We start from the raw sequence: 22,781 nt of genomic DNA, 5'->3' as shown, positions 1-22,781 counted from the left end.
ACACGCGTATACATAAGTAGGGTGAGAGTATGGGGGCAGAATGTCCTTTAGTGCCACGAGCTTGCACTAGAAGCCGGGGACGCTCCTGAGAAGAGCCACCGGCGTACTCCACCCTAAAATGGGAGCCATGGGAAAGGGTCCTTGAATCGTAAAAGAGTTCGTTCCTAGTAAATACCGGCTGCTTTACCATTATGAGCACAGAAAGGGAAGCATTTAGGCAGGAGATTTAAGAAAAGAAATGGCAGGATGCCTAAAGAAGGAGGAGCGGTGGTTTGTGCTCTGAAATATTCCAAAAATCCACATGACATTTACATGCCTGTGATGATAAGTGGGCAGGATGAGGTTTGAGGAAGGGCTTTCCTGGGTGGGACCCATGTCTGCTCTGGCCCAGGCCCCGGCACAGAAGGGTGGTGCCCTGTGAACTCAGACGGGGCTCCTTGGAACCTGGAGGATTCACTTTCTGGAGCCGGGCTCCGAACAGACAGAGGCATCCACTAGCTGACCCCAGTGTCTCCAGCTTTGGTGCGTCTGATCCCCTAGACACAACTCCCAGCTCTCCTTCCGGCAGCTATGACGTGTCGGTTCAGAATGAGAGGCACACACGTGCCCCTGTGGTCACCTGTGTAGGTCCCGCCGTCGTGACGGGGGATTGTGACATTCCAAGGAACGCACTGTTTGCCACACTGGAGCAGTAACAGAGCAATGTGCAGCAGGCTGGGCGAGCGAAATTTGCAAACTCAGGATCCTGGGCCTCAGGCCAAGGCAGGCTGGGTGCGTTGCTGCGGTGACACATTTAGTCTCTAGGGAGGGATGCTGGCACACTGGCTCGTTCCTGGCACCACGTTTGCCAGCAAGAAACTTATGGAGAGGAACTGGTATCAACCCAGAGGGAGATGCAAGCTGCTTTCTTAACGTCCTTGGCACCACCAACCTTTGCAACTTGTGCACATAAATCCTCCTGAATATTTACATGAACTGCTATTTGTGACACTCTTTGGGGCCCTGTTGGATGGTGCTTTGAAGGGAAGTGCTAAAACGATAGCAGCATTCCAGTTTATAAATGTAACTATTGTATCCCTGAATAATCCAATCTCCTAAAATTGGCACTTAACGAGGCAATGACTTATCTCTTGCTGGGAGGGGATTCTAATCCCGCTCCTCCTTTTAAAAATAGCTTTTCCTGTTGCCAAGAGGAGAGCCTGGTATTTACTATTAGAAGATATGTGAATTAAAATACCAGCTTCTTTCCCTGTAGCAACTCACTAGCCCTATATTGGCTGAGCTCTCTCCTACCTGGGAGAAAAGGCTCCTCCCAGAAGCACCCTGAGTTCTTAGGAAAGCCTGACCCATCTCTCTTACTGGATCCTGGGAAGCAAAATGCCCTTGGAGTTGGCCCCTTAGTATTCAGACCATGTCAAGATTCAAGTAAAAAAATCATCACCAGGCCCAACATAGCCCAACAGTTCAAATCACAGTTAAATTATAAGCAAGCATGGGGCAAAGCTTGCAAATCTGTCTAGTCAATGAAGCAGTAGAGATAAAAGGAATTACTACATAAATGCCAACATGGAGGCTTTAATGAATACAGAGATGGTGTTCTTTCCAGACTTTTCCAGACTGCCCCCCGTCAGCTGTAAAAGGCTCTCAAAGATTTTGAACCTAATGCTTTCTTCCTCCTCCTCCTCCACTTTTTCCTCTCCTCCTCCTGCTTCATCTTTTAACATGCAAACATCTCCCAAAGTATTAGGAACCAAACAGTTCCTCTGTGTAGGTCCATAGGCTTGCCAAGGGACGGTGATGCTAGCCGGCCAGTGATTACTACTGGAAACATCAGAGGCAGCAAAGGAAATGCAGTTAATACAATAATTCACATATGTTAATGCTTAGTTCCATCAATGTCAGCTTTCTTTTCTTCTTGATATACACAAAGCTGGCACACAATTTTAACTGATGAGGTAATGTCATTTTTAATTTAGAGAGCCTTAAGCTGTCCACTCTCACTAGTGATATCATCTTTGCCGTTCTCTCGGGAGATTTTATGTAAACATAAGTAATGTGTCCTGGACAGTTTGAAAAGGGATTGTTAAAGATGACATTGGTCATCAGGAAGATTTCCCCCACTTTGATCTCTTTTAAATTGCCAGATATAGTTTATATTACTGCCATATTTTAGCCCTTCCTGAAATTAATATATCCCAGGACTTTTGAACCAAGTTAAACAAAGAAATAAAACGAAGGTTTGAAATGAATGGATTGTAATGTTTTCATGTCAGGGCTGGAAGAAAAACGGAAGACAGCCCAGGTTCTTTGGCTCCTAGGTGACTCGGTAAATAACAGGAGAGGGAAGGGAAAGACGCTGAGAAATGGGTAACACCAAGCAAATAAGAATCTCTCTATTTTCCAGAAGGATGCTAGTCTATTGGAGACAGCTCCCTTTTGGAAACAAACAAAAAAATATGTGTTAACTCAGTGCAGTGTTTAGAATAATATTTTATCACGACTTCCTTTACCATTTGTCTCCTCGAGGTATTGTTATTCAGCCTGAATGTGGTTTTTTTTTTCTTTAATCACATCACTTTGGTGACTCCAAGTGTGCCACATTTCCTTTCCAAACAACAGTGTTCCTTTAAAAATTCAGGCTGGTGGGTGTAAACAAAGTAACTTTCCATGTTTAAATAAGCGTTTTTCTTCCGAGAGATGATGTTCTGCAATTCCAGATAGTCTTGGTGCAGATGATCTCTGTCTTAACCACTGTGGGTACTGAGAGAGGTTTTTTCCCCTAAGAAGTCTGGAGTTTGGTAGAATTGAGTTAAATCGTAAAGAATCTGTTTATTATTCTGTGGCCATATGTTTAGAGGGTCGCTCACAGAAATCAAAGTATTGTTCATGGAGAGCTCCAGCCAAGGAGACATTTTGAATTCATAAAAGAACTTCACAGTTTGAAAAGAATGAATAGCATTATATATTGACACCCCACCACCATAGACAAAGGAACACAATTTAGTACTAGAGAATTGTGCTCGTGAGATTTTTCTTTTTCTTGTTAATTGGTTACTTTAAGTGACATTGTCTGCAAGTATAATGGACACCATTATTCTTAATAGTTCTGTGTTGCCAGATGATGTACACAGACATGATGTAGTCCATTTCAATTATTTCATTTTGCTGAATTTTTCTCCCTCCATGAAACACAGTGGTCCATACAGATAGCACTGTTTTCCTGACAGACTGTGCTGCATAGGGCTGCCTTCTAAATCACTTGAAATTACGAGGGCATTTCTCGCTAACCTCTTCTTTTCTTCCGTATTTTGGTGCTAGGTATGACTACGTGGAAGTCATCGATGGAGAGAATGAAAATGGACGCTTGTGGGGGAAGTTCTGCGGAAAGATTGCCCCTTCTCCTGTAGTGTCTTCAGGGCCCTTTCTCTTTATCAAATTTGTCTCTGACTATGAGACACATGGCGCTGGATTTTCCATACGTTATGAAATTTTCAAGAGAGGTGAGTGACTTCCCATAGAACAAGTATGGCTCAACGTTCATTCACGTTGTTTGATTCCATGAAAAACCAAAAGAAAAGAAGACAAGACGTAATGCTTTTATCTTTTTGTGAAAAATCGTGTATGTTCCCACTACAAAACCGTTGGAAAATACTTTACCCAAAGAAAAATTACCCAATGTGTGGAGGAAGTTATGTTTAAATTTAAGTATTTCAGGACTCAAAATTGCATCATTCTAATATGCTGACCAGTGTTTATAAGACATATATTCTGTAAAACTCTTTTAAGAGTCTTTATTCTTAGCTTGCTTCTTCAAAAGTAAGTCTGATCTGCCCTCGAAGTTTGAGTTCCTTCATTAAAAATGTGTGAGTCCCTTTTACCTTAAAGTCTTGTGCATCCTGTTCCCTTTGTTTTATTACAAAATTCACAACTGGTATTTCCCAGGAAAAGCAAAGTTGTCCACTATCCTTTGAGTTTTCTAAAGCTATTGAAGGAAGAAGAGCTTTTCTATTAATGTCCGTTAAGAAGAGGAATAGTTGGGGAAAGAAGCTCTTGGAAGAAACGAAAGAGTAAAGCTTTAAATGTTATTCCCCTTAGGAAATAAAGGTCCTTCTCCCTCTCCAATATAATCACTTAGTCATCTATTCCAATGGTATATATTGAGATAGATAGAACCGACAATTTCTAGTCTCCCAGCCTTAAGAAATTGAATGCATATATCAGTCAATTGATAAATAATGTATCTTTATCTGGATATCACTGTTTTTCAACAAGAGCTGTTAGATTCCTTTAATGTGTTAAATTCAGCCTTCCCTTTTAAGTTGACAGTAATGTGGGGAGTGGGGGACCAATCCAGGGCCAGAGGTTCAAGATCTGAGTATGTTGTCCTAGAATATAGGAGAAAACCTTTTTTAATAGGAAAAAAAATGTAGCCATGCCAATTACAGATTCTCAGCAGTAACTGAGAATTTAAAAAAAAAAAAAAAGAGTCATTAAGTTTCTGGGATCATTGGTACAACTTTTTAAAATTTCAAAGAAATCTGGCACTGTCCCCACATAAGTATGGAGAGAGGGAGACAACTTTCTTCAAAAATTTATATAAGCATATACTTAGAAAACCTATAGCATAAGTAATAGTCTATATACAACATCAGTATGTACAGCTGATTACGTATGTACTTATTTTCTTGTGTGGAAAGCTGCTGGACCTGTTCTCTAAATCATATTGTACATGTATGCATATGTACACACACATATTGTACTTTTATGCATATGTACATACACACATATAAACACATCTACATTTGCTTGCTTACCTGCCTATGGCACTATCAAAGAAAACATGGGGTTAGAAAAGAGTTGAGGAGTATTGATTTACACTGCTTCTCAAAGATCTGAAGATGGTTGAAAAAGAGAGTGAGAGCTCGGTAACTAAGTCATTAAGAATTCTTCTTCCTTCCAAATGAACTCAGCTCCCTACACTTCCATTCCCCGGAGGTACTGTCCTTTCCCTGCCCTGATCTCCAACACCACCCTTGGGACTTGAAGCCTTAATTCTTCTCTCTCTTCATTTCCCTACATTCAATGTGGCTTCTAGTTCTTTTGAATTTGTATCCACAAGTCTCCAAAAGTCATGCTGCCTTTTTGCGTCCACAGCCACTAACTGAATCGGCCCAATTTGGCCCTATGTTTTCTTATCCTACACACAACTTCTTGAATGGTCATCAAGCCATTGACCCTGAGGTGCCTTTGGCAGCTGTCCATCACCCATGGGGTCAAGCTTCAATATCCCATTGGGTCAAGCTCAAGGCTTGACATCAAGTGTTCCCGACCTTCTCCAGCCTCACCTCGCGCAGATCCACACTCGGCTTCCTGCCCAAGGACAGTGTCCTGGGTTAAGTCCAACAGACTAAATGTGAAGTTAATTCTGCCTTTGATGATCTTCGTGAATGTTCTGAGCCTCAGAATCCTCATCTGGTAAATGGATAATAGTGTCCAGGACTGACTTGTGGGGAAGACCGGTTGAAATGCAAACATGGGAAACATGGAGCCGGTGCCCGTCACCAAAAATGTCTTCAGTAAACACGAGCCATGACGACACTCATGGATATGGCTTGTGCTATCAGATTGCAGATCCCTTGCTCTTTAACCTCCACGGAAACCTGGCTCTAAACTTATTCTTGTCGGGAAGGTTTTCTTAATTCTTCTACTTTTTTTTCCTACGTGTATACCCGACTTGTTCCCTACACATGCGTACAATACACACATACAATACACACATATGCATACCATACACACACACACAGATGTGTTTTACTAACCATTATGTTTCTCCTTAATATTTTCAAATTTGTTCATGTGTGCATAGTTCATTTTCCAACCAGATTGGTACCACCTGAAAAATGCAAAGAAAATATCTTACCCCCTCCCACCTCACTGTACATACTGCATTCTTACAGGGGCTCCACAGGAAGTCATTAGCTAATACAGTACACTAATGCATACATATACTAGTTCTTGGACATTTTTTTTCCCTAAAAAGCCATTTAATGATATTATAGAATCCATGAATCTCCTTTAAAAAAAATACCACTTCTTCCAGAGTACAGCAATTTCAATTTTCCTCAAAACACATACATTATACTAATCATAGTTGAACCAATAAATGAGCCTTTCACCAGTTGACCTTGAGATTTTCTGGCAATAGATTACAGTTCTAAGAAAAATTTAGGCCATTCCTGCATCCCTAAGGTTGCATTTCTAGAAGACCACCTTTGCCTGACAGTCAGCAAAGCCCATCCCCTCCTCTTCCCATGCCTTCTGGAGACACCCTGGACACCCTGCTTTTCTCCCCAGGTTCCCCACTTTCCCCTCGTCCATGTCTTTTCCTAGATGCTGAAAGCTTAGGCCACCCCCCTAAAATTATTCCCACTCACCAAAAAAATTTCTCCAGGAAACTCATGCTTCCCTACCTATCACTCTTTCCCTGTCCTTCCCTTGGCCTGAGTCATCCAGGCTCAACAGCTGGAAGAAGCTGGAGACATTTTCTGTGGGTTTCTATGTGGGGAAGGCACATTTATTGAAAGTGAGATTGGTCACTTCATATATTATTTGGTTTAGAGTCTGCATATTTAATAATAATAATTAATAATTATTATTAATAATAATAGGCACATTTATTGAAAGCGAGATTGGTCACTTCATATATTATTTGGTTTAGAGTCTGCATATTTAATAATATATTTAACAATGGGGCATGGCCTTCTTACAGCACAAGGTCCCCTAAGTCTTACGAATAACCTCGAAAGCACGGTGTTCAAGGGCTGTCAAGGCCAAGTGTGCACCTCTCACACCAGCACCTTGCTCACTCGTAGGCACACGGGGCTGCTCGCCCTCCCTCCTGTTTACTGCTTGTGTACACTCTGCAGGATTCCTTAACCCACACCACTGCCTTGATCCTCTTTGGGAAGTGCTTCCTCAACAGTGGCAAACCTACACAACAGTGAACAAGAAAAATGTTAACACGAATCTTGATGTTTACAGGAGGAAGCAGGAAATTATAGAATCTCTTTGAGTTTGAAGGGCTTTTTTCCCCCAAATCCCAAAGCCCACCTCCCATTTGTTATTCACAGAATCTGAAGACCAGGAATGTTAGGAGACCACCTAAGGTTACACAGCAGGTTAGCAGTAGAGGTTGGACTAGAACTCAGATCTGGTGCTCAATCCAGTTCTCTTCCACTACCCCCATAGAATTTCTCCAATTTTTGTTGCATACCTGGCTAGCTTCCGTGAAGGTGTTGAAATTTATTTGATTTTGAAAATATGCCCTTGGGGTGCCTGGGTGGCTCAGTTGGTTGAGGATCTGCCTTCAGCTCAGGTCATAATCCCAGGGTCCTGGGATCAAGACCCGAGTCAGGCTCCCTGCTCAGTGAGAAGCCTGCTTCATCCTCTCCTTCTACCCAATGCTCACCCTGCTTATACACTCTCTCTCTCTGTCTCTCTGACAAATAAATACATAAAATCTTTTTTTTTTAAAAAGTATGCCCTTAATTCCTATCATTTTTTTTCCTCTCATTAAATTTTGATCTCACCTAGGCAACTTTATCTTTTTAAGAAGGAGAAAATATTAGTACTGAATTAAAGCCTGCTGTCAGTTTGCCTTACAAGGGCCTAGCCAAAGCATTATTTTTGCCCCAGGCAGGAAGCTGGAGGTCTCCAGGGTCATTGTTCCTAAATAAAAGGGCTTCCAGTATCATAAATCTATTATTTCAAATGGCTGATTTGCACTAGCGTAGTTACTGTCATTTTAGAAGCAAGCCACTCACTTAGAAACATTATAAACAGTACAGCACATTTCATAATCTTCTCACCTGTAACTGACATGGTAAAATGCCACATATTAGTAACCTTAACTAGAACCAGATAAATAAGTATCTGCAGCCATCATGGCGAAGGGTGAGCCACAACTAAGAAGGCTTTCAGAGGCATTTTAAACCAGTCAGACCTCTACAGGCCGGGTTTATTGTGCACAGCTAATAAGTTTTATTCTTCTGCATGTCTAGTGCCATAGACATCTAATATGTACATGGGGAGCAAGCAATTGATTTGTTTACTCAAAAGGCTGCCAGATACACGGAGTTGGAGATTCAGAGTACCAACCCTAGACACTAAAAATAGAGATCTGCTATTTAAATTTAATCTGTATTGATGACTACACTGTTGAGTCTAGGACTTGGCTCTGTGGGAGAATATTTAGTTAAGAACATTCTCAGCAAAACTCCTTATTTAGAGTTGAACCCATGCATGCCATCACGGGACGCCCCTCAGTGAGACAATGGCCCAGGAGAAGAATGGTTGAACTTAACTTTCCCCCAGGTTGGATCTTGAGGTTTGAAAGGGTCAAGTCATCTCCGATTCCAGGAGAGTCTTAAGATCTCTTTGGAAAATCATGCCAGTGGTGGCGGTGATAAGGGGCCAAGCTGATGGGCTCACATTCTTGCAGATGGGCCATTTCCAGTGGTGGTTAGTACCATCCCATATGGTCCTGGCTGCCGTGAATTGAAACTGCGGTCATCCGTATGGTCAAAAGGTCAACTTGCAATACATTTGTGTATGAGCTTGACCAATGTAAATTACAAATTAGCATAATTTGCAAAGTATTGATAACACTGACTAGTCATTGAAATTATACTCTATAAATGTGTGCATTACACACCCACACATATATATTAAAAAATAATTTTAGAATGACACTGTATCTGCTACTTTGGGGAAGGCAACGATGTCAACATTGATATCAAGTGACTTCTAGCAACATGGCCTGTAATCACAGTTTATCGTGCCCTCACTAACAGCCACACTTTACCACCACACCTGTGTCAACACCACTCAGAATGAGTCACTCACCCTGGGTACATGTACGAATTACCTTTCACATTTAGTTTGTCAAAGAGGCATAGGTCACATCTGGCAGAGTTACTGAGTCACTGGTGTAGGAATCTGAAACCCAAACTCCCTCCACTGAATTCTCTCCCTCGCCTTTGTAAATGTTCTATTTCACCAATAAAGGGCTGTCAGCCTCAAGATTTAAAGATTTAAGCTTGAAGGGGCTATAATTATTTCTCTAGGGCTCTGTCGAGATTTCTGTAGCTTACTCATTCATTGTTCCCACATGATTTTATATTTGTCATTTTTTTTCTCTGCAACAGCAAAAGTTTTTAAATTGCTTCACACAAATGGAAAACTAAGGGGAACGCAATAAATCTGAACTTGAGTTTCCATACTTATCGCTCCTATGAAAAGGCTGAGTAATGAATGATTAGGACAGTGATTGTAATGGTGAGCTTTTATTAGAAATATATGTTGCCTTTGCTCAGGTTATTTCTTGATGAAGTCATGTGAGTGGGATTTTTACTTTGCTCCTTCTTTTCTTTTACTCCCAGGTCCTGAATGTTCCCAGAATTACACAGCATCTAGTGGAGTGATAAAGTCCCCCGGATTCCCTGAAAAATATCCCAACGGCCTTGAATGCACTTATATTATCTTTGCACCAAAGATGTCAGAGATTATCCTGGAATTTGAAAGCTTTGACCTGGAGCTCGACTCAAATCCTCCCGGGGGAATGTTCTGTCGCTATGACCGGCTAGAAATCTGGGACGGATTCCCTGATGGTAAGAAGGGCAGGAAGCATCCCAAAAAGGGAATAATCTGGGGGAAGGGCCCTCGGATACTTTTACAAGTGTCATGATACATGCAACATTTTTTTAAAAAAATAGCTCAAAAGGAGGAGGGAAAACAAACCAAAATGGTAAGTCTCTTTATGCAAAGCAGCAATGAAACATTTCAGTTCAAAAGACCGTAATTATCTTGTTCAGTTTCTTCATTTTACAGACAAGGAAACTGAGGATGAAAGATTATACATGGTCTTATGGCCTCTTTTTTTTTTTTTTTTGGTGGTAGAATTGGGACCAACACATGGTTTTCCTGACTAAAGTATTTTGCTCCTTTCATTGACCTGCCGACTGGTCATTAATTCATAGACCCTAAGAGAGCAATTAAGTCAAACCATTCACTTTACAAATGCAGAGATTAAGGACCAGAAGGTTAAGTACTCGATACAATTTTAAGGATGAAATGTGCATCTATTATGCAGTTACCAAAAATTTAGAAACTTAGAAAAGGAATGAGAATGTTTGGACATTCCTAATCTGGGGGCAGGGGAGGGGCATTGCTAATTTAGAGAGATTCCTTGTCTGCTCTGAGGCAATTTTTATCTTTGGCAATTTGAATCACCTCAAAACATCCTCTATCTACACTGATTTTATCATCTAAATTCATCCTACATTTAAAAAATATTGACTGAACACCTACCATGTACCAGGCACTGGTCTGGCCACTTGCTAAATATAACAGTCAAAGATGGCTGCCCTCTCTAAGCTTCAGTCCTGCCAGGGAGAATGAGACAATAAACAATACACACTCTAGATGAATGACTTATGTGGTTAGGATGTCAAAAGGTGAGAAGTTCTATAAACAACAACAACAACAAAAATGGAAAGAAAGAAAAAGAAGAGGAGAGCAAAAGCATGAAAAGAGCTAGGGTTAGGAAGAGGGATGTGTATGTTGAAATTTTAAGTAAGGGGTCAGGGTCAGCCTTAATACAAAAATGACATTTTAGCAAAGATTTGAAGGAGAGGGTGGGTAGCCATGTGAACAGCTAAATGAAAGTTTTCCATGTCAATCCTTGTGAATTAGGAGGTGCATGGCAAAAATACACACCCAAATCCTGAACAGAGGGAGATAATATCAAATAATTTGTTGCAGCTGCATTGCTTGTCTTGTGTTTAGTCTGGTTTAATATTGAGATTTCTCTAGAGAACACACTCCACACAGATCAGAAAGGGCAGGCTAGAAGTTCTTACAAGTCATGCAGTTAGAGATATATAACCATCTATAAAATAAAGCCAGATATTATGATCAGGCAGGAGGAAGGAATATTTAAATAAATATTAAATTGTAAATGAAGGGCAAGTATCACATGAAAGAGATTGCCTTTGCCTTTGAAATGACATTAAAATTATCAGTGTAATTCAATGTAGCTGTGTTCCTCAATAGTAAACAGCAATGGAGATAAACTGGGTTTAGGGAAAGCTTATATTGTCATTGGGGTAAATGGGTGAGCTATCATTGGTTTAGTTTTTTCTTTGGTCTATTACTATATAAATAGGGTTATGATGATCTTATCGAAACTCCTTCATTAAGTAATGAGATTTGCCCAAACAGAGTGCTGATTGATTTCCAAGTAGTCAATCCGATAATTAGGAAAACAATATTATAATAGTATTGTAATAATAGTTGGAACATTTAATAATGGGTTTATTTGTTCACAACCCAAATTTGCAGCCTTCCTTTCCAGAACTTACATTTAAATTGACATCTGAAAAGGAGGTCCAATCAACCAACTATTTTAGAATACTTTCAGAAAGAAGCACATTGTTATTAGTGTCAAGGGTTTCTTAAAGTAGTAATTTTCTGGCTCTAGAAAATCACTGAGTTGAAGCGAGAAAAATTAACAATAAGAGTTATCAGCCCTGCAATTCACTCATGTTTGAAACTATGGTGCACTTGACTTACTCCCAGAGAAAACTGGCCTTGGAATGTGAAAACTGTGTATATTTGTTAAAAGTTAACTGGCTTCGTCCAGCCTACTCTAGAGTAACAGCTCTCTCCTTTTTAGGCAAAATGGCAGACGGTCCCTCCTGGGTTTCTCATCAGTGGCACTAGAGACATTTTTGTCATACAGTTCCTTGCCAGCAAAATTGCTTTTACTCTTTGATTCCCCTTCTAAAAACAACAACCAGGAGGTGCTGAAGGCTGTAAACCATCACGTGATTTTAGGTTGCATTTTATCATACACAATGCATGAGAGGACTAAGTAATTGAAAGCTACCCATTGCTTTAGACTGACTTTGAAGAAAAGCGATTTACTCCAGAACTCAGAATCTGAAACACACATGGGGTGAATCACACATCCCCATGGATTGGTCTCGGAAGCTCCACGGACTCACAGGTAGAGACTCTGAAGTGACTGATGGAAGTTCGCATATGGTTTGTGAGCCAGGAGCTGAGCGTGCCACCTTGGTGGGTGTCACAAGTGTTTGTGCTGAATCATGGAGCCCAGCGTGAATGCTTAGCTCCCATGGCATGAGCCCACATGAAGTCAGCTCTCGTCTAGGCTGGCCAAGGAACTGGAAATGCAGTTGTTACCTACATTCCAAAAATTATCAACTGTTTGAGGAATAGGTTTCATGAAAACTAGATTGAGCTCTGTTTGGTTTTTATTGACTTACTCTTAATATTAAAATTAACCTTCGGAGGTAGAAATAGAAAATAAAAATGATACAAGCATAAAATATACACATTCCAAGATATAAATGACACAAAGGTGCAGATTTTTTTTTTTCTGGGGAAGAGTTGCAAAGTCCCAATATCCTCCAATAAAAAGTTTACTATTGTAGAAGAGCACATGGTCTCTTTTATACCTTTATACCTTTTCGAAAGATTCCCTTTTTTGTTTGGTTATTTGGAATGCCTCATTTTAAAATGAGGAGATTGCTGCCCTTTTTTTTCCACATAGAAAGGAGGCAGAAAGCCAAGTTGTCTGATTCTAAGGTGGGTTATAATTCCTGGAAAGATGAATGGAAAAATACAGAGAACTGGGTACTGCCATTCAGGGTTGCTGGTGTATCTTTTAAACAATACAAACCCCATATCGCCTTCACACTTGAAAAGATACAGTCACTGCGGACCTACTGTCCCCACAAGAGATTGCTTGGCACATGTTGCGGGCTTAAATTCTTCAGTAATGCAATTTTTGAGTTCTACTGCTGTCTTTGTGACAGTTTCCATTCATCTCCTTGGCCTTTGGGTCTACGATAACGGAAGTAGGAAATCCAATAGCTGTGTTCATGTAAATACACAAATGAGCACACTCAGGAGATAGATAAGAATCCTGCGTGCACTCCTGCTCAGATCAATATTGCATTAGCTTGCTCGGCTAAGGTCTTGCTGTTGTTCAGGAAAATTCAATACTTCTTTGTCTTATGGTCGAAAAAGCCTTTTCACTCTCGTATCTCGAGGGCTCCTAAAGAGAGTTGCGCACTGCTGTCCGGGGGCAATGTTCTGAAGGACAGAAGGCAGATTTACCCAGCAAGTCTTCAACATTATAAACCAGTGAGTCATGGAGACTCTCTAAATTATGAGTCTGCATTAGACAAGTTCTCTTCTGTTTGCTCTTTCAAAGAGACTCCCCTTCCCCCCCACTTCCCCGGAGGAATGGGGTAGTAGTGGAGGGTGAGAATCTGCAGCTTAAGGGGGGGGGGGCGCAAGTGCAGCTTTCCTTGTGCACTTGTATTCTTGGAGGGGTTAGTGGCTGTGGGGATCAGAGAATGGCTCCAAGGACTCAGGCTGTAAAAGTTTGCCCACAAATTAAAGAAACAGTAAGTTATGAAGCCACGATAATGGAATTTAAATGAGGAAAAAGAGTGAGATCATATGAATGGACTCTAGGCTTCCCATTAAGATTGCACATCAGAAATGGGATTCTTTTTGTGGAAAGGGAAGACCCGAGTTCATGGCTCTAGTGTGATGTTCTCATGCATGTGTCATGGGCAACTTTTGCGTTCCAAAGGGAAGGAAAAAAAGTGTTGGATCCATTCAGGTTGAAGAAAATCTGGCAAACAACTAAGACATGTAGAAGCTGAGGCTCAGACTGAAACTGAAGAGAAACAAAACAGTTTCCTCTCCTGAGATGCTTTCTTCTGCCAACTGGGAAGTCTGATATGACAACATTTTCTTCCCATGATGCAGAGCCACTGTTCGTGACCACGTGGCACCTTGTAGAAAATCGGTATCGATGCCCCTAATGGGCTCTGTCCTTGTTTTCTTCATGACAAAGCAGTCTACACACACACACACACACACACACACACACACACACACACGGTGTTTGGTTGCTGGAGAGGGAGGGGTTACTGTAGGGAAAACTCTTCGAATTCAATCAAATCAATTACTGTGAACGCGTGGAAAAGTTAACAGATATTCAACGTAACCACTCTGCACTAACTCCAGCATGGAAACACTTTGGTTGGTTTTTTGGTGTTTTGATTTTTGTTTTGTTTTGTTTTTAAGTGGGTTGGCCAAGAGCTGGAAACCTGTTAGCTAAGGATCTGAGTACCCTAAAAAGCAGGGTGTTCAGACAAGCCAGCTGCCTATCAGGAAATCAGAGGGTCCATGTGACTCCAGGGAGATCAGCTCTTCTGAGGCTCACTTTTTCAATCACATTTGAAGCTTCTCCTAGTCCCCCATCAACTGCCTTCTGCATCCAAGTTACACACACGGGCCTTGGCACACTGTTTCCCTGCCGGAGGCCCACCCCTCCAGAGAGGGGACCTCTCACTGAGCTTCCTTGGACAAAGCAATAACTCTTAGTTGAAATGCAGAGAACCATGGATTTCTTGGAGGGGAAAATGGTCCACACCAGATTGTCCTTCTAAGCCCAAACCATCTGGTATGTTTTTACCATATGTGCAATAAAAAAAAAAAAAAAAAAGCCTAGAAAAAGGGGATTTTTTTTTTTTCTTTTTTGCCTTACTGTTGATCTGGACAGGGAACTGGAAAGATTCTCTAAGCCCAGAGGGCTTGTGCACTGTCTATAAGGTAACTTATAATTACTAATTACCAAGGTTTATCTAACAGCTCTTCAGTAAAGGGGTGGCTGATCTAAGCCAAACAACAGTGTGATTTATCAAAATTAATCAGTGTTCCCAATCTTTCACTGCCTTGGGTCCTTCCTCTTTTTCCCTAGCATGCATAGTCAAATGGCTGCATTGGGTCATCTTTTGGCCACAGGACACAAATTCAATGCAGTCACCTCTCCTGCGTTTGGGAAAGAAAAAATTGGGAGAAAAGTCAGATGCATTTTCTTTTCATTTGGTTTACAACTTATTGTTATGTATAAATTATTAGAATCTGTAGCTTCTATTTTTTTTTAATTGTTACAATTATTAGTTGGCCTGTAGATAGAGCTCTGAGCAGGATGCGGTACATCATCCTTTTTCCGAGTTTGTGATGTTCCTCATAATAAGGCTGCAGGACTAAAAGGTGGAATGAGGAAGGACATCGGGACTATTCAGTGCTGGATCAGATTCCTGGTACTGGTCTAGTTCCATGCAGGACCAGTTCCCAGGATCTCCTCCTCCGGTGGGAGAAGTGAGTAAGGCAACTTCAGGAATCTTCATTGATCACAGCCTACCAGGCATCTCGGCCCTGGGCAGTGTGTGCAGTTTGCTCCTGGAGGTGAATGTCAAGGTGCCTCTTGACAGCCCAAACCTCATTCTTTGCCGTTGAGCAAGCATTTCGATTCTGTTCCTGAAAACAGTCCTGCTCAGTGGGGAATGTAGCTACATTTGTGACTGCCCTTCTGAGCACACTTTAAAATCCTCTCCATAAACCTGATCCAATCTGTTCACCACAAAACAATTAACCAGGGAAGACTTGCTTTGAGTAAGAAGACACTTCTGGGTTCTGCGGGGACCCATGTTTACAAAATGGTTATTCTTGCATCTGCTGTGGAACAAAAACTATTTTAATGTTCTCTGCATTTCTCCCTTTCTAGTTGGCCCTCACATCGGGCGTTACTGTGGACAGAAGACCCCAGGTCGGATCCGTTCCTCATCAGGCATTCTCTCCATGGTTTTTTATACCGATAGCGCAATCGCAAAAGAAGGCTTCTCAGCAAACTACAGTGTCTTGCAGAGTAGTGTCTCAGAAGGTCAGTATTTATTCATCAGTGGGAAACACTCCATATTCTTCCTCCTCACACCCCTTGTGGCCACAGGAAACACTAAAGAAATATTTGGTGAATTGGAGTGCCTAGTATTGTTTTTCTCTTTTAAATGGTTTTTGTGATCATCAATAGGAAGAACTATTTGGTGTGCCTTCTTAAGAAAATCGTGGATGAGAAGGCTGCTTCTAAGCCTCTGAAATCATGGGAGAAAGTAGGAAACGGCAAAACAGTGACTTGAAACAATGAACTAGAGCCAGACCTCCTGTCTGGTACCTTTGAATGTATATCGGGCTGAGAATCATACAGAGACAGGCATCGATCAGAAGTGATAGGAACACATCTGTGGTGGTTTATTGACAGGAAGTCTTACAAGATAGATACTGACACATGATGGTTTGGGTCATGAAGACCCAGAATGGAAGCCATTTTGTTTTTCTTTCTTATGTGAATAGAAGTGGATACTCGGGTGAAACAAGCATGTTTCAACTTCTGTTCTAACTTTCCTCAAAAGAAAGAGAAGGTAGTATGTTTCACATCTTATTAAAATATGCAATTCAACCAACTCAAATCTTCCTCAAAGCTTATGTGGTGTTCAGCTCTTTCAAGGGCCTAAGGAAAACATCAGAAAAAACAATGAATGTGTGATTCAACATGTCTAGCTGTCAGGTTGGAAAGTAACCTAGTGAAGAGGACAGAGGATGTTTGGAAACCTGTCCTACAGACTAATCTCTTTTTTACCAGGAAAATAAAAATGCCAATTAAATTACAAAATCATATTTGTACTTAATTCGATCAATTAATTTACGTATCTCTGTATCTATAAATATATTTGTATTACAAATAACAAACCTAATCTTAAAAGCATGAAACTGGTGAAAGAAAACCTTTTATGCCCTATAACCTGATCTGTTATGACAGAAAATTCAGAAAATGTGAAAGTTTGATTGAGATTTTTCTTGATGGTTGAGAATCTTTCATCTCTAAAACTTTTTTTTCACTTTATTACTTTAGATTCACATTTCCTAAGGTTGATTATTCATCTCCTTTTATCATATTTCATATCAATGTCATATTTCATTGTTTCACTGAGTATACGAGGCCTAATGGAATACATGATTCATGACTCATAGTCCTCACTGTGAGCATTATTATTTTATGTTGTAAAGCGATGGTCCTCTTTGGGACCATATGATACTGCAGTTTACTTCTGACGGATACTCCCATGTTTTAATGATATAAACTAGGGGCAGGAGGCATGAGAAAGAAGGGAGTCAAGGAGAGGTGACCTGGGTGTCAAATAGAAGGAATCTGAAAAACAGAGATAAGATCTGCTGTCCACCTAATATGGATTATAACAGACAAAAAGTCTTTTTCATTTTATTAGATATTGAAAGAATTAGTAAAATTTTATTTAAATATAGCTTCTATATTAAACTTTGAAAGTAACTAAAAATTCCCATCATTTCCTAATAAATTTCTGATGGTATTTCTGTCAAGCTAGATCCAGTGAGGAAAATAATCACTATGAGATCTTCATAGCCTTGCTTTTAAAAATTATTACCATTATTACAATTAACTGTCACATACCAGTGCTGCATCCCAGTAAGTCCCTCACTGTCATCTTCTGTAAGATACTCTGTGAACATCAAAATGAGTGTTTTCATCTGCCAAGTTATAAAAAGAAATATGCATCTCGGGTCCCTTTTGTTTTGATGACTTCCGGCCCTTTTTCCTCCCCTTCAGATTTCAAATGTATGGAAGCTCTGGGCATGGAATCAGGGGAGATTCATTCTGACCAAATCACAGCTTCTTCCCAGTATAGCACCAACTGGTCTGCGGAACGCTCCCGCCTCAACTACCCCGAGAACGGGTGGACTCCTGGGGAAGATTCCTACAAAGAGTGGATTCAGGTACGTGGCACTAGACTCAGCACACACAGGGCTGAACATTTAGGTTATCTAGAAAGGTTGTTGACCTAAAGCAGCACCATTCCAAACACCTTCAAATGGAACAGTGAGTACCCAGTGTACGCACTCTGCAGAATCATCCCGTCGCCACAATCGGGGAGAAGCAGGCCTGGTGGATGTCCCCGAAGATGCATTTATTTTCGCAGATACTTACATACAAGTCTTCAGAGAATTTGAGCACAGATGTCTCACTTTGGTAACAACTAAAAGATCTGATTTTTCCCCACAACTACACATTTTCTATTCATACGCTTCCTCTGTCAACAGATTTTTATTTCCTTGATGAAATGCATTAGTTCTGGCCTACCTGCATGAAGTAATTGCATCTAAGTATGAGGCTTCTTATTTGTTTGTTTGTTCTGAGTAGAAGAAGGAAGAAAGGGGTTGAGGCTTACTTTTCCTACAGGTACACATAATACATGCCCAAGGAAGCAGTCTTTGTGGATTCTATATATACACAGATATGTATGAAATGAACACATTTGTATCCTTATTATGATGTTGCTTCTGCTGTGCTCTCTTTGCCCTAGCACTCCCTTCCCTGCCCTTGTCTTGCATTCCCCGGGACTCTCCTCCCCTGCACCACGTCTCCCCTGCCCCCCCCACTCATCCCTGGTACCACTCCTAATGCCTCAGCTTGTCCAGCCTTGATGTCTGGATACTCCCACCCACGGCCTGACACTCATGTTCTTGACTTGTTCACCCACTGTCAAATGAAACATCCCTATCTGGCTGTGGGGGTTAAACTGTGGGCAAATTATACAGAGTTATTTGCTGAAGGATCCAGGCTTCCTTTTCAGAGAGTAGGCAAAGCTTGTCTTACCATTCATTGCTGGATATATAAAAATGACTAATTCCCAGAGAGAGTTTCTAAGCAAGAAAAAAACCCACGATGATTAATCCCCTACTTTCTACATCTATGGCTGCTTCAGTCTTTTGAACACAAATACCAGATTTTGTTTTACTTTGAAAAGGTCAATATTAGTTTAACATACACTTAAAGTGAAATGGCCTATTACAGGAGACTGAACTCCTGCTAACCTCTAAATGATAACTCTGAGAAATGTGTCGAGGGTGAGAAAAGATGAGACTTTCACCTGAGGTTTGCTGAATCCAGCTCTAGATTAAGTCAGAAATTAAATGAATTTGCCTATGTCAAAACAGCTCTTGGTAAGTTATTTTTCCACATCCCCAAACCAACAAACAGTTCCATATGATTGACAGACGTGCCTCTAGAGGAGAGCTTGCAGTTTGCAACGGTAAGCATCTTTGCATGGTAACGTGGTCCTATTCTTGGTAATGTGGAGAGTGCCAGATAATTTAGGGACAGGGGTCTCGCGAGCGTTCTGAAATTGCAGCTGTAGCAATTCTTCTGTGCAGGGCAATTCTGTGTCAGGAGAAACATGGAGACAAAATGGGCTCTCACAAAGCATTTGTCAACAGGACAGGATTCACATAATGCTCAAGAATTAGGCAGAAGAAAAGAATCTGAACAGCCCAACTCTTTCTACCAAAGCATAGAAAGCAGTGGTTAGGAGAAGCTAGGTAACCCGAACCCCCAAAATGAAGTTTAGTTCAAGCTCAAGCCTCTTGCCTTCTTCATCTCCGGTCAGCTGGGGGTCTGCTCCACATTTGACCCCAGGACCCGGAGAGAGAGAGTGGCGGTCATCTCAAAGGTTGCTTGTCACCAAGCAGAGGGAAAAACAGCACGGCCGTCGCGCTAGCTCTTAAGTTCCCCTCGAAGAACACTTCCACCACTTTCATTGCCAAAGCACGTCTCACAGCCACACTTAGCTGCTGAAGGGTGGCACTTTAGCGCGTGCTGGAGGGAGCAGCGCTAGAAATTTGGTGAACAGTCTGAATAACAATTGTGCCATTCATAGAATAGTTGCCGTTTATTAAGTGTTTACTATGGGACCCGACTTCAGCTGAGTACTTGACATATTTGCTTTTAATCCTCCCAGCAATCCCTGGAAGGAGGTGCAATTATCCTCATTTTAAAAATGAGGACACTGATAAATAAAATCTTAAAAAAAAAAAAAAATGAGGACACTGAGGTTGAGAGAGATTAGTAAATGCCCAAGGTCACAGTGAATGACCGGACTTGGAAGCGGGGTCTGTCAGACTCCCAATGCCTGCTTCTTTAGGCTTCGGTCCACTCTGTCTTTATCATTCATCACCTTTCATATAAAAGGTGTGTCTTGTGACACGCCTCCCTTTATGCTTTTCCTCGGGAGAAGACACACCGAGATGAGTTGGGTGCTTACTGTTTCTAAACCTAGAATTCAGTGACTTTATGCCTCTCCATCCCTGTGGAAGATGAATGTCAGAGAAGCTTAGCATCAGTGCACCTTGAGGTAAAATTATCTTTTGTTCTTTCTGGAGCTCAGCGGGCTCATTTCTATGCTTGTTGTGTCTGCGTACATGGTAGAGGTTCTTATCATTCACCCATCACCTAATTATGAATAATTTCATGTGTTTTCAGCTTTTCTGAAACTCCTTGGAAGGGGTTGGCTTTTTGTTTTCTCTGGGTAGATGTTTTAAATTAACCAACAAGTAAAGCATAATTGAGGCAGAGGGCAGGAGGCTCGTACCTCAACTCACAGGAACGTTAACGCACATACATTCCCATTGATATGCACATCAGTATGCCCAGGGTATTTGTTTCCTTTTTTCACTTTTTCTTATTTTTGCATGAAATATACCCCCACAAAACATGATGCTGTAGCAACAAGGACAAACACTTGCATGTGTTAAGTTAATAAGGCAGTACTGGAAGCTGACTTTCCTTCAAGACAGGAACAGTCTTTGGTTGCCATTGTTTTCTCTAGGAAATTACTGAGTGACATAAAAAAACAATGCATCGTTAACCGTGGGTATGAACGTCCACCTTTGGGGCTTCCTGTGAGATCTGTTGTCTGCCAGAAAGCTAAAAACAAGTCAAGAGGCAATTTAGTGGGAAGGGGCGTAAGGGAAGTCCCGGCTCAGAGCTTTATGGTCATATCCTGCTCGAAAGGCCACTTCATATCCTGAGCAGCTAAAACCTCTTAATTGTCCACGGCAGAGTTAATCATACTGTGAAATTTGCCCATATTTTTCAGGGTATCCTATTCTGTCCTGTGTCTTAGAGCTGCTTATCTTATTGTTAATTTCATCTTTTTCTCCCTTTTGTTTCTGGTTAAACAATCAAGGATTCATAATAGAGACCCAGGATATCAGTGGCACTCTAACAAGTCTTCATTTTCGAGCACCTCCTTTAGAGCCCAAGCCGTTAACCTCCTTGAAGCTGGGTTTCTTTTCCTGTAAAAATAAAGGTACTGTAGGCTTCTCCATTCAAGCTCTAGCAGTTCATGATACTGTGAATCTCGGAGAAATGCAGTCTCCGTTTTCTTCTCCTCCCTGCATACTAAGTGCATAGTGTACTGTCTGTTCAGGGACCATGTTCTCATAGATCCTAAGTGTAGCCATTCACACACAAAACAGAATTTAATTCGTTAATTATTTCAATGTTTTATTAATGATAGTGTTCACCACACTGTAAACAGATTTATCCTTCTTGCTTTAATTAAAGCTCTTGGGAGCGCTTTCCTCAAAACAACTGTGACTTTTCCCTGATTAAAATGCCAGGAGACAAGGGGAAAAAAAATGCAAGAGATATAATGCCTGGATGGGATATGAACTTTGTTGATCCAAGGACATAAAAATGGCGCTAGGGACTAATCGATTACCACACCCCCCTACACTGACTTTGGAAATAGAATTACTTGATAAACCAACTCAGGCTGGAACTGCACTCTTCTCCAAATTGGGGGGCATTGTCTTTTGTGAGAAAAATTTGGGTACTAGATTATTTATGCTCTCACTTATTCCAGAGAAGCAGAAAGCGAAAGCCATTGGCTCCTAAACCCTATCCTGTTCGGTTTGGTAAGACAGCCCTCATGGAGTAATCACACAGGAGACGGAAGCCTCAGGAAGACACTTTGCAGCTCTAAGAATACATCAGCAAGCCCCCAGAGCAAAAGTTGCCCTCTCTTTCCAATGCATTTCCTAGCACAGATGTTCATTCTGAGGAATGAGGAGGAGGAATGTTCCAGAAGAGAGGAGGTAGTGCTCACTTCATGAGGAAGCTTGTTTCTGTGTTTTCCTTTTGCCTTATATGTATTTCTCTTGGATAATATTCCACAGTTTCTAACTGAAGGAACTCTTAAAGCAGGCATGCAGCAAAAGGCCTTAGTGGAAAGGAGATAGTTAGAGCTGAGTCAGAACACACCCATAACAGCTCACGCACATTCCGTCATGTTCATTCACTGGCAACCGTAGCATCAAAGACAGTAGGTGCCCTTGATCACGTTTAATATGAGAAACTGGTCAGATCCAGGAGGCCTTTAGGTTTCTTTGTGGATTTTAAAATTCATTGTACGACGTGTTCTAACAACAAAACGTGCTTCTATAGCACATTTCCTTTCTTAAAGCACCTTTTTGGACACATCCTATTTTAGTCTTCAAATATATGTTAAGTAGACCAAAGAGTCACATCCCCATCTTCATGTGAGAGAAGCGAGGCTCAGATAAGTTCAATAATTCATGAGTCCCAACGTGGGGAAAAGATGCGGCTTGTGGGAAAGCTCAGGCTTACACAATGGAAGTGGACTTCCTTCCTCAGACTTGAGAATGGAGTCAGTGGGCACAGAGAGATCTGGAAGGCAGACAGCAGCTGAATCACCACTTGTGGTCAGGCCTGACACAGGGCCAGCGTGCAGCTGGCCTTTGTGGAGCTCTCCGGTCATTCGAATTACGAGTCTTTTTACCTTACGCTGCCTCAAATGAGGTAAGGGGGCAATTCTCCCACTCCACCTCTCCAGAGAAAAACTACAGAGCCTTTGAAGTTGTGGTGCCTTCAGGTCCCAGAGGAGACTGTCATTCAAATAACTGGGTTCCTAGAACCCCCAGCCCCAGAAGCTTTCCTCTGT

At 41.3% G+C, this 22,781-nt stretch overlaps 1 protein-coding gene across 4 annotated transcripts in view; it reads left to right on the top strand.

Annotated features, from left to right (window-relative positions):
• The window catches only part of LOC111155526 (neuropilin 1), a 137,367-nt gene that overhangs the window by 52,587 nt on the left and 61,999 nt on the right, over nucleotides 1–22,781 (top strand). For all 4 annotated transcript variants that reach the window (XM_022515691.1, XM_022515693.1, XM_022515690.1 and 1 more), the window contains exons 3-6: nucleotides 3,319–3,500; nucleotides 9,441–9,668; nucleotides 15,674–15,829; nucleotides 17,588–17,754. In XM_022515691.1, the coding sequence (XP_022371399.1) occupies nucleotides 3,319–3,500; nucleotides 9,441–9,668; nucleotides 15,674–15,829; nucleotides 17,588–17,754 (733 nt within the window). The remainder of the gene's footprint in view (nucleotides 1–3,318; nucleotides 3,501–9,440; nucleotides 9,669–15,673; nucleotides 15,830–17,587; nucleotides 17,755–22,781) is intronic.

The sequence above is a fragment of the Enhydra lutris genome, unplaced genomic scaffold (genome assembly GCF_002288905.1).
Source record: "Enhydra lutris kenyoni isolate GAN:26980312 unplaced genomic scaffold, ASM228890v2 scaffoldscaffold42, whole genome shotgun sequence".
Taxonomy (NCBI): domain Eukaryota; kingdom Metazoa; phylum Chordata; class Mammalia; order Carnivora; family Mustelidae; genus Enhydra; species Enhydra lutris.
The sequence above is the reverse complement of the archived record's forward strand: the minus strand, read 5'-3'. Positions and strand labels throughout refer to the sequence as shown.